Source organism: Chamaea fasciata, unplaced genomic scaffold (assembly GCF_029207755.1).
Source record: "Chamaea fasciata isolate MVZ Bird 193981 ecotype frontalis unplaced genomic scaffold, bChaFas1.0.hap1 SCAF_10, whole genome shotgun sequence".
Lineage (NCBI taxonomy): Eukaryota > Metazoa > Chordata > Aves > Passeriformes > Sylviidae > Chamaea > Chamaea fasciata.
In genome coordinates this window covers 28,601,168-28,613,504 of record NW_027094095.1, presented here as the reverse complement: position 1 = coordinate 28,613,504, position 12,337 = coordinate 28,601,168, and the positions used below count along the sequence as shown (strand labels likewise).

Genomic DNA, 12,337 nt, shown 5'->3' with positions numbered 1-12,337 from the left:
ATTTTGATGTGTCTGGTTGCTGACCAGGGAAAAGCCTCCCAGTACAGCAAATTGAAGATTAGCACAAAATTGTGTTAGGAGGAACGTGTACCTTCCAGATACATGAAGGAAATGTCAGTTCAGCTTCCCGCCCTCGCCAGCCCCACGAGGCAGTTTCCAACCTCTTAAAGCTGATGTGAGTTATCACCTGGCTTTTGGATGGCCCTACACGGCCACTGCAACATGAAAATCAAATTCCTTGTGCTCTAAAGTGATTTGGGGGGAGGAAGACACCCCCTACATCTGAAATTTTTGTGGCCATACCTTGTGCAAACCCATCTGCTCGTGGTGGCTCCAAGGCTTTTAGCTGGGTGGCATCTGAGTGCATGTGCACAGGTGTAGGACAGCAATACCAGAGAAAGCAAGAACACCACAGGTTATTTCCTTTTAAGATAATGGTCACAAGATGACAATATTAAATTCTGTCATGTTAGAAGAAAGTAAAAACGGCCATGGGAGAGACACTTGGTCACAGCTCAAGTTGCCTCATAGCTGTTTCTTCAAGCTTTTACAGCCTCCAAAGTGCCCCTAAGGGCCCTGGGCAGGCACAAAAATGCACAAGGAATCTGTATCTTCATTAGGTGTCAGTTAAAAAAGGAGTAAGAGGTATATGGAGACAGACAAGTGCCTGTTTCTCCCTGCTTTTTCTTCTGCATAAGCAGGCTGAGCTGCTTCGTGCATAAATGAAGTGTTCCCAGCAGACAACTGGAAGTTTGAACCTCAATAAATTCAAGAGAAAGTGTAATTATTGTAGGAAAGTCTGGTCTTGGGATATTATAACTGTTAAATAGACAGTGAATTGTCCTGTGTCCACAAAAGGCAGGGCTGGAAGTGTCATTTTGTGTATTTCCCAAATCAATTGCAAAGCTCATTTCAATAGCTGGCATTGTGAATTATCGAAATGAAAGGACCTCTTAGCAAGTTATTTTCATGTAATTAAAGGTCAGACTGACCCTGGGGCTTGTCTTTGCAAACCACTAAGAAATGTAGCACAGGGGTAAACTCAGTATTGAGATGAAATGAGCAGTGCCCTTGTGTGACCTTGGGGAGTACCTTAATGCAATCCTTCACCTACTAATGCACTGCAGATGGGCTCAGAAAGTCCTTCTCCTCTCTTTGCCTGTGCTAGAAGAACTCCAATAAGGGGTTTAATATTTTTTTAATATACTATTAAACCTAAATTGCTTTTGCCTGGGAGAAAAAGTAGGGAATTGTAACTGGCCTGAGGCGATCCTCCTCGTCACCTCCCTGTTGCACATCACAGCCTCTCTGCAGGTGGCTGGTAAGGCAGAATGACACAAAAAGGTTCTGGCCATGCTTATAGAGGTCTGGTGGGGATGCACCCCACTGATTTCCATCCCAGCCTGGGCTGTCCTGTGATACAAATGGCTGTTCTGCACAGCCAAGTGCCTCCTCAGCATCTGAGCAAGGCTGTCGAAGCATTAAATCTTTTTTTTTTTTTTTCCCCCTGATAGCAGCATCAGAAACACCCCCCCTGTATATAATGGAAGTTGTTTGTGGCACATCTCCCAGGTAAAAGGCTGGGCAGGTTTGTGCAATCAGGCACAACACCAATTTCTCACTGATAGGTGAGGTCGTCTGGGGGAGAGGCGTTCAGGAGAGATTTAAGCAGCCAGCAAGGCACTCCATGCCAGAGGTGAAATTAAAGAACCTTTCTCAGAGGTGTTATGTTCCAAAAGTGAGATATATAGAGATATACAGATATGAAACCTATGGTTCCATTTAGAAGGTTTTGGGTTGAATGTGTCTAAAATGTTTGTGTTGGATCCTTCACTCCAAACCTGAATTAAATTCTGGACCTCTGGCTTGCAGTGCTGGCTGTGCTGTCCATGGTGATGCAGTCACCTTCAGGAGGATGGAAAAAGGGCTGTGAGCAGCCTGGGGTGGGCAGTGAGCTCACATCATCACTTTGTGGCTCTTCCCACCACCCTGACACTGCAGAACCCTTTTTAATTAAAAGACACACAATTCCTTTCTCACAACTCTTAGGTAACTAAAATCAGAGCAGATTAGCTAAGTGTAAACCAACTCCATGATAGCAACACAGGATTTTGTTCCACTTCAAAAAAGTCTCCACTTCAAATGTGTTTGGCCCAACAAAGGGAATTCATTTCTGCCTGAAGAGTGCATTGATCTTTTCGGTATCACCTGAGCAGCCCGTGGGTAATGAGGCTGGCTGCACAAGCCTAGCCCCAGGGTGAAGTTATACAGAATATAACATATCCCTTACGTTATTGTTATCCAGCAATTTGCATTTGTTCCTTCTTCCTCATATCTGGATTTTTATTTTTAGTATATTCGTATAGCTTTTGCTGCAGGCAATACAGTTACGTTTTAAAAAAATTCCTCCTTTTTTAATTCTAATATTCTATTTATATTTTTGGTAGTGTATTATTCACTCGGTACTTTAAATCTGAATTTTGTTCCTACTTGAGGACCATGAACACCTAAAGGCAGAGAGGCCTGCTCTTTTTTATTCTGCTCAAGCCATCCTGCCCACAAAGTCTGATGTGACTGACACATGCCACGTGCTGTTCGCTCTCTCGTGGTTCACCAGGGAAAAGGGCAGAGCAGGCAGCCTTTTGTTCAGGGGTGGTGGGGATTTTTTTGAACAATACAGAGGTTGTTGCAATGTGCAGAGGTTACACAGGGCTATGGCAAGATCAAGAAGCTGTGCCTTGCAGTTGGAGCTCTGCCCTTAAAAAGTTTGCTGTTTCACACGTGCTTTTGCAGCACACATGGGCTTTTCTCAGCTCATCCCCTCTCTCCCTGCACAGCAGCTGGGTGAAAGAACTTCTGCTTTGCCAAGGAAGCCAAGCTGGCTACTGAGGTGTTCATCCCTGAACTTCAAAAATCAGAATCCCAGCACAGATGTCACCAAGAGAAGGACTGAGATTCAGAGATGGCTTTATATTGTGGAGCAAGCAGGAGACCTGAGTAGAAGGACGAGATGTTTGGTGTAGTTCACCCTGCAGGTGCTGGGATGATGCTCCTGCAGTTTGAAAAGCTGCATTACAGCAGGAAAAAGCTGCTGCAGGCTGTGCCTGATCCTGCTCAGTACTGGTGTCAGAGAGGGGACAGCAAACGCTCCTGCCCAGTGTTGGGAAAATTAATCCACCAACGCCAGAGGTTTATGTCCAAATAGGAGACAGAGTCCTTTTACTTTATTCAAATAAAGGGAAAAGCCATGGGGCATTTCCCCTGGAGTCTCTCAGATTTTTGGAGGATGCAGTGTCCTATTTATCCCAATTTCCCGGCCACATTTCCCTCTCTCTTTCACCATTGGCTGAGGTACTTGAGAGGTACAGACTTCCCAGAGTGCCTAATACCTAAAATTCCCCTTTAATGTATAACCCCCTTTTTAATTTTCAATTCTTATGGATTTTACGGGGTTTCCCCATTGTTTCTTTCATCTTTCCATATCCAATTTCATTTATCAGCAAACCTACAGTTTGTTTGTAAAGGCAAGTATCTTCTTTTCCATTCATCAATCAGTGGGAATCCTTCCCATTGTTTCTTTTATCTCTCATTGCTGGTTTTGTCTACCAGCAGTCGCACTGCTTGTTTGTAAAGACAAGTCTGTCATTCCTCTCACCACCCCCTTACCACCACACTTTTCCCCTGTGCACCACTGCTGCACCCCAATTCCTCAGGTACATCTGGTTTTCATCCCCAGCTTAAATTCTCTGTGCAACACTGAGTTTGTCTCTCCGTTACTGAGACTGGCTCAGCGGAGATATGTGGAAAAGGTCCACCCAAGGGCCAGCAGATGACCACAGTCCCCTGGCTGGACCTGCCAGTCCTCACTTGGTGCTGCTGAACCCAGAACTGCTCTGATGAGGGATCTTCCACCAGGGCAAACACCTAGCTGCAAACACTCAAGGGATTTTATGGGCTATATTGCTACAAGAAGGTGTGCACTTAAGTGTGGGGTCAGGGCCATACTGCAGAGACAACCGTGTGGCTTGGACAGATAGAACACCTGGCACTTTGCAAGGCTTTTAAATTAATTTTCTTGAGTCCTACAGCGCTTTGATGGGGCTGATCTTAAAACTTTTGATGGAACCGTGTGAGTGCCTCCACGGACTCCCAAACAACGCTTGTCCTATCCAGCCACAGCGAGTGTTGGCTTTTGGAATGCGAGGATCAATAATAACACTGCGTTTTCCGAAATCCCTCGTTCCTGCCAGGAATGAAAGGGCAGGCAGCTCGATGGTGGAACAAGCGGTCCTATTTCCCCCTCTGCTGGAAAACCGGGATATCACCGCCTGACAGGAGAAGGGTGAGATCCCAGCCATCACCGTCCCTGCCCATGGGGTGGGAATTTGTTGATTTTAGCGTCCCTTCCAACCCAAACCATTCTAGAATTCTGCGAGATGTGGAGGGAGCCAGGTTGGGGGGAGTGTCCTGGCCCTCCTGGGATCAGAATAAGGCATTAAAACCGAGCCAAATCCTTCCCTAGCACAAGGCTGTGCTCCCCTTTCCATTTCCCCCATTCTGGGAGGTTTTGAGGTGTTTTTTTTCAGAGATATGGACCCTACTGCCTTTTCCCAGTGTTGTCCCACATGTGGGGCCACAGTTTTTTCTGTGACAAAGGAAAACAGCTTGTCCAGCCATCCCCAATGTAAAATATCTTAACACTGGGCTAATGTTTTCACCAATTATGTCATGGGCAATACCTAAATCTTGGTATCTTCCAAAAAAGACAGGATTGCCACAACATTGGTCTCATCTTCAGTCACCAGTCATGCTGTCCTATCTTTCTAAAAAGCTGAAATATTAAGAATAAAGCATATTCCCAAGATCTGCTGTTGTTCTTGGCTTCCAGTAGCACCTCTGTAAAATACAAAAATGATAAATAAATTGAAAAAAAAAATCCCAAATCTCTATAACAGGTTTATATACAAACTCCACCAGTCCACTAAGTAGTTGAAAAGAATAATTCAGGGAAAATAAGTCAGCTGGATGCTGCGCTTGCAGCCTTCTGACTGATGCAACAACACAATGTACTAAATGCTTCACTGCAGGGAAAAAAACAAACAAACACCCAAGAAATGAAATTTAAAGCTTTTAAACAGGCTGAAATTGTTTGTTCTGGGGTGGCTGTGCCTGTGCAGGGAGTGTTTGGGGCTGCTGCTCTCAGTCGTGGTGTTTGGGTTTATTCCTCTTGGGGCTGTGCCTGGGAATTCCCATCCTGGGTCAGTGCCTCGGAGATGCAATCCCAGGGCAAGCCCCAAGCTCCTGCCCGAAGGAGGGCATCACTGTGTTTCACTGCGACATCAGAAAAAGATTTGGCTTCTGCTTGTGCGGTGTCTGATGCTCACAGCACCGTGGCTGCCCCGTGCTCCCTGTGCAGTTGTTGGAGCCCAGTGTGATTTATTGGCAGCCCTGGTGGGGCGAGTGGGGTCCCACGGGGCTAGCACTCACAAAATGCATGTTTTAAAGAAACTCCTGGCATTTTACTTTAATTTTAGAGTGCATCTAGAGGAATCTACCCTGTCCTTTTCCTCGGGACTGCAGCTCTGGAGTCAGAACCTCCTGATTCTCCAACAGTGCTTTAATTCATGGTCTGTGTTCACACCACTGGGCGGGTCATAAATCCTCCCCAGCTACCTGTACACAAAGCTGGCATTGATTCCCATCACACTGGGACTCCAGCACTGGCCTGGGAGACTTCCCTGCCGGCTTCCAGCTCGGCAGGATCCTCCTTTCTTCTCCCAGACCTCCACACAGCAGCAGCAGCAGCAGGGCTTTTCATGTGGTGAGGAGCCAGACTCATGCTTCCAGTCATGTCTCTGACAAATCAGCCTTTTTCTTTTCCTCAAGTTTCCCTGCCTGTTATTTTTCAGCTCCCCTCACATTTGGCTCTGGAAGGCAGGGTCAGTTCCTGAAGGCAGCAGGGATGCTCGGGGCAAGGATTTGCTCAATGCCCATGTGCAGAGGGGGACAGGACACAGGGGAATGGCTTCAGACTGAAAGGGGGCAGGTTTATTAGGGCAGAGATTTGGAAAATAAATCTTCCCTGTAAAGTGGTGATGCCCTGGCACAGGCTGCCCAGAGAAGCTGTGGCTGCCCCTGGATCACTGGAAGTGTCCAAGCCCAGGCTGGACAGGGCTTGGAGCAACCTGGGACAGTGGAAAGTGTCCCTGCCCATGGCAGGGGGTTGGAACTGGATGATTTTTTAGGTCTCTTTATCATTTCTTTTCCAGGCATCTTACTGGGAAAGATCTATAGGAAAGGGGCTGAGTCTTGGTATGTGGGATTAGGGTCAGCTCATGAGTATTGCTCAGGCTGTCTGTGGCTCCTTGCCCTCCCAAACCCCATCAACAGCCACCTCTGGATGCCACCAGCACCCAGGCTCCGTGCAGCAGCTGTCCCTGCTCCAAGGAAAACACCAAGCGCTCCTGAAGAGAGAGATGAAATAATATTTGACCAGTTACAGAGGGAAAAAGGAAGTCCTGGGGCTCTCAGCTCTCCTCTTGCCAAACCAATCAGCCTTGCTTTTCCTGGGAGACATGCTCTGTAAAAACATGGGCTCAGTGTTTGGACAGATGCTCTCAGTCTGTTCTCCAGGGCAGAAATACCCAATGATAGGAGAAGTCTTGTTCGCCCTGATTTAACTGGCCTGTCCTTAGGACCCTGAGGAACAGCTTGCCGTGGAGAGGAGCTGCTTCACCAGGGAGCGTGTGAGCTGCAGCAGGGACAGCTGGCTTTGGGTGTCCAGAGATGAAGGAAACACTTGGTTGCTCTGGGGAAATGTCTGCTTTAATCACTCTGAGGTCTCTGGCATCGCTGTGGGATGTGTTGGTACAGCAGGGTGGGTGTCACCTATGGGAAGACCTGAAATTTGGGGTAAGGATTACTGCTGGGCATGGTGGAGCTCCTCATCTCTCCTCAGTTTTGCTTGCCCCAGGCCTGAGAAGGGACCTGAGAACACACTGGGGGGGTGGAACTGGACAATCTTTACAGACCCTTCTTCCCCAAACCACTCCAAGATTCTATAAACCTCCACGGAAGTTTTTATGGACATCATATGGACACATGGGGTGCTGTGAGGGCACCTATGCCAAGGGCAAGGGCCATTCTTTCCCTCAGAAAGGGAACCAAAGCTGATCTCTCCCTTTCCCATCCCTCTCCCATCCCAAGCCTGCCGCGGTGCTGACATTTGCGGGAATGCTCAGGGAACGGCGGGGCGGGCTGAACCCTGCCCAGGTGATGCTCTCCCCGCCCCGGGGGCAGAGCCAGCCCCAGCCCAGGTGTGTTCAGGGCTGGCTCCGCCTGGACTGGCTCCGGGACGGGCATTGGAGCGGGAGCAGCTGTGGGACACGGGGCACACGGAACATGCTGGGCTGAGCCGCTGGAGCTGGCACGGAGCAGCGAGGGATGGACCTGGTAACTGCTGGGGATCTGTCTCCTCTGCACCTGGGGAAGGATTTCTGCTTGGTTTTCTGCTGCTGGTTCATAGCTTGGGGGGTTGTTTTTTCCATGGAGTGCCGGGAGCGTTTTCTCCTGGGAGTGAGGTGCTCCTGCTCTGTGTGTGCAGAACACACAGATACTGCTCTGCTGCCCCAAAGCAGCGCCTGCTTTCTTCCCGTCTCGCTCTGCCATGAGCTGCAGTTGTGCCTCTTAGTGTAACAAAAAGTAGAGTGGGTGTTTTTTACATTTATTTATTTTGGGAGAATAAGTTTTACAAATATTTATTTCATTTGTCGGGTTAATGAGTCGATGATATCTGCAGCCCTCCCTCCTCAGCCTGCCCGAGGTGCCTGGGCTTGGCTCCAGCCAAGTCCCACGCCAGGGCAGAGGGCAGCACAGATTAAACATTTACCCACCAGAGCTCCCCTGGGAATCAAGATAAAGAATGGAGGAAACCAGAAAAATTCCAGGAGGGGAACAGGCAGTGCTTCCTCTCGGCTGTCCGGTGTGTCACGTCTTGAATGGGGTTTATCTTCCTGTGTTGCTTCATTTTAGAGAAGCAACTTTAGGAAACTAATGAGAATTCATTCGATTTAGTTAATTAATTGAGAAGGCTTTGGGGTGACCTTACTGCAGCACTTCAGTATCTGAAGGGGCAACAGGGGAGCTGGAAAGAGGCTTTTGGCAAAGCCCTGGAAGGACAGGGTAAGGGCAATGGCTTCAAACTGAAAGAGGACAGGGTTGGATCAGATATTAGGATTAAATTCTTCACTTTGAGTTGGGAGGCCCTGGCACAGGTTGCCCAGAGAAGCTGGGGCTGCCCCACCCCTGTAAGTGTCCAAGGCCAGCTTGGATGGGGCTATGAGCAACTTGGTCAGTGTCCCTGCTCACGGCAGGGGGTTGGAATAATCTGGTCTTTAAGGTCCATTGCAATCCAAACCATTCTGGGATTCTGTAATTCAGATTCCTTTTGGCTAGTCCGAGGTATCAGCACAAACCTCCTGCTGGTGCTCCTTCTAAAAGGCGCCCTTATCATAGGCTTAAGCTGAGCTTCATTCTGCTTCCTAGACTGATCTTGATGTTAGAGGAGCATTTTATTTATAGGGAGAAAATATGGAAAGTTTCACTGCCCCCTGACTCCTTAATGCTCACAGCTTTCCGGCCAGTGGAAGTTTGTTTCCTTTTTTCTCTCTTCCCCTCTCATCCTGCGTGGGCTCTTGCCAAATGTAGTATTATTCACAGTCAATTATTTGGCCAGATGTGGCTGTAATACACATTGTGAGCTTTTGGCAGGTCTTTAAATTTACGAGTGTATTCTCCCTGCCTGTCAGCTGCTCTGATTTTCAGGGGACCTGAGCCCTCCCTGGGCTCCTGGGACACTGGGACTCCACGTGTGTCCTGTCCAGCACTGTGTTTAGGCTGAGCATCTCCCTGGGCCAGCTGAAGGTGCGTGGATGAAACAGGAGAGCTGCTTGGATGGGTCTGTGGTTTGAAACAGACCCAGCTCTGATGGGGAATCATCCCTGCAGAGTCCGGGAGAACTCACTGCACCTTGGAGGGTCTGGCTAAGCTCGGCCCTGTGGAAGGAAACAGCATTTACAGGAGCTTTCTGCGGAGGGATGGATTGCCCAGCTGGGTGTGGGTGTGCAGGAGGGGGCCATGGGGTGTAATTTAACCCCATCCACCCCAGCAGTTCTCTGCATTTGGCTGGGGGCTGTACTTGTCCCTCCTTCCCATGAGCATCCCATCGGGCTGCGCTTTGGAGGAACCATGTCCTAGTGAGGGGCCCTGGGAGTGCATTGAGCACAGACAAGCTCCCTCTTAATTAGGCAAATCGGTTGTTTCAAGGCAAGAAGAATAACAGTTTAAGGGTGGGAAAGGAAAGCTTGTATCCATCCCTCTTAAATTCAACTCAGCGCAGAGCTCGTGACTGTCACAGCCCATTGCTGTCACAGCCAGTGCCAGGGAGAGGCCTGACCAAAAACCCCGTGTCTGCCTCTCCTGGGGCACCCTGAGACAAGCAGGTTATTTTTTTTTCCGTTCTCTTTTCTTTGTCTCTGAGGGCGCTGATGAGGAACTGCTTTCTCAATAAAGAAAATCAGCAAGGGGAGGTAAACAGCGCTGAACTCTTCAACCACTGCTGCAGCACATGCAGCAGCTCCCTGCAATTGCATTAGGGCACCTCACTGCTTTATTTCCTGTCTGGCATCGCTGGAGGCATTGGGTGCATGTAGCATTTTTTTTTAAATTTTTTTTTTCCCCCCAAAATCTGATTCATCCTCTGTGTGCCTCTGGAAGCTCCCATTCCCGTGGCTCGCCGCTAGGTTAGCCTGTCTGGGCAGCTCACACTGCATCAGGCTGCTGACCACTAATATGAAATATAATTGGAGCAATTCAAACCTCTCCCCCAAGGGCTGCTTCTTTACATCATGTACTACCCTGTGAAAGTAATAAAGTCAGTGAAAGGGGTTATTCAAGAGAAATTGTCAGTGTTTAATAAATCGTGCAATTAAATGCAATAAAACCTCAGTATGCTATTCATCTGTTCTGTCTTAACACTTAAGGCTGGAGCTTTTTTCAGAATAACGAAGTTCTGTCCTAGATAATTTTTTCCAATTTCCTCATTAGACAGGTTCTCGTGAAGCCTTGCGCTGAACTAAGCTGCCAGAGTAGAGCACCTAATGTAATCATGGCATATAAAAAGTTATAGAGCAGTTCAAGGACTTAAGTAGCTCATAAATTTTTCTTCATATTTTCTCCCTAGTTCAGTTCAGGGCTGAATTTAAGCCATGGCACTTCAGGCAAAAACTGTGGTCCCTTTTCTCCAGCGTGGGATGGTGGGAGGCAGGGGAATGAGGGACTGAAACAAAATGTTAAGTGCCCTTTTAAACTGCACTGTCACTGATTTTCTCCTTTTCTTCAAGAACCTGGGGTCCGGTGACTGTGCGGGAGAGGAATTGAGTGTCATGGCCAGTATCCATCACTGCACTGGGAGATGCTCTTGGTGTCTCTGGGTGCCACGTGTTTGGGTTGTGTGTGCTCTGCTTCCTGGAGTGGCGTTAAAGGCAAGGGGAGAAGCATCCAAAGATCCCTGGGGACCTGGGCTCAACCAGCACCATGGAGGGAGAGCATTTTGTCCCAGGGTTCATTAGGACCAAGCAGCGCCAAGGAGGATATTTCATGCTTCTCTTCTCGCGGTGGAGTTTTCTCAAAGGAGGATGGGGATGGGCTGGGCATGTCTGGAGCAGCACTGGCCTCTCCCCTGTTTGGTGCTTGTGTACTGAAAATAAAGTGCAGCTTTCATACCCAGCAGGTGCATAAACAGCATTGCAGCACCTCTGCCAGGAAAGCTCTAACATTCAGTTCAGTGTTTGCCAGATCCTCGTGAGGGAAATTCTCCATCACTGGGCAACATTGAGGAGCTGGAGGCATTTCCCCTGGCCACACAGGTCCTGCTTGGTCTCTGTGCTGTGCTCCTTAATTTCCCTCCTCTTTTTAGCTCTTTTGTCTTCACCAGAAGTGATTTGTGAACCTTTGGAGTTTCCTTTGAAAGAGCAAGTTCTCCCCCACTGCTTCTAAATTTTCACCAGGATCGGCATATCCTTTGTGACCGAGGTTGAGTGTGCAGCCAGTTTCTCTCTGAAAACAGTATGACTGTTTGAATTGCCTGTTGCCACCTCTGTAAGCAGCTGTTCTGTGCTCTCCTCTCTCCCCTCACCCAGGAAGGTGTGACTGACTTCAAAGCCCTCCGAGCAAAATTTCAGAATGACTCCAACTTGGCCAACAAGCTGCTGCAGAAACCTCCCACGGAGATCAGCCCCAAGCCTGGCTCTGCAGGGAGCACCCCATCCAGCCCTCTGCCCCTGACTAAGAGAGAGGTCAAAGTGTCCAAACCTGCCCATCCCACTTCCCAGTCCCCTGTGCTCACCCAGCACAAGCCCTTGGCACGGCCTCAGGGTTGGACGGGGCACAACAAAGAGCACAAGGACAGCGCCTCGGAGAAAGGGCTGAGTTCTCCCAAGAGCAGCCCAGAAAAGCCTCTCCTATCCCATGGCACTGACCAGCAAGGATCAAGCCAAACAACTCCGGAGGACCCTTCTCTCCAGGATTCTTTCCAGCACATCCTGCAGATCTGGGAAGAGACTTTATCCCACAAGGAGAAAACAAGCCCAAGAGTCCCAACCCCGCGGGCAGCAAACCCAGCTCCTGCTGCATCAGGCAGTGACAGGATGCCACCCTCTGGGAGCTCCCCTGTGCTGAACTGGCATTCCCAGAGGAAGGATGCTCTGCATGGCAGTGGGATAGCTCCTCCTCAGGCTCCCAGAGGACACAGGAGCTGTGATGGAGCAGGTGCTGAGGGTGTGGTGGCATCTGAGCCCTGCCAGTCGGGTCATCGTGCACCAAGAGAGCCACCTCAGCACCAGGAAGGTATGCTGGGGTGTGTTCTTCACACTGAATATATAAATATAGGAGTCTATAGGGGATCTGGGAGTGCAGGATACAGCAGCAGGAGAGAAAAGCTCCTAAGGGCTGGGACCCTCAAACGAGAGGGCAAACTGGCCCATTGGCATGCTCTGTTCTTGCTCTGGAGGTCCTGGAGAGAAGAAATGGGTCTCAAACTGCTGCTCCACTTGGGGAAGGGGAGCATTCCCTGTATCCAACCTTTTTTTAAAAAACTCACTCTAAGAAATTGTTCACGTTTTGAGTAGGATGAAAACTGCGTACAGGAGACTATCTCAGCTGTAGTATGCTCTGGCTGTTTGCAGTCCCAAGGTAAATGTGACTTCACACAGATGTGAAAGGCTTGGCTGGTCTGCAAAGACAGTTTAATTCTAATTAAAAGAGCTTAAACCTGAATCCC

The 12,337-nt window shown here is 48.9% G+C and overlaps 1 protein-coding gene across 5 annotated transcripts in view; it reads left to right on the top strand.

The window, feature by feature from the left end:
- Positions 1-12,337, top strand: part of FYB2 (FYN binding protein 2) — a 34,592-nt gene that overhangs the window by 2,357 nt on the left and 19,898 nt on the right. For 4 of the 5 annotated variants that reach the window (XM_066192882.1, XM_066192883.1, XM_066192885.1 and 1 more), the window contains exon 3: positions 11,199-11,904. In XM_066192882.1, coding sequence (XP_066048979.1) covers positions 11,199-11,904 — 706 coding nt within the window. Of the gene's footprint in view, positions 1-7,355; positions 7,453-11,198; positions 11,905-12,337 lie in introns of those variants that run through there. The other variant, XM_066192884.1, reaches the window with a different exon arrangement.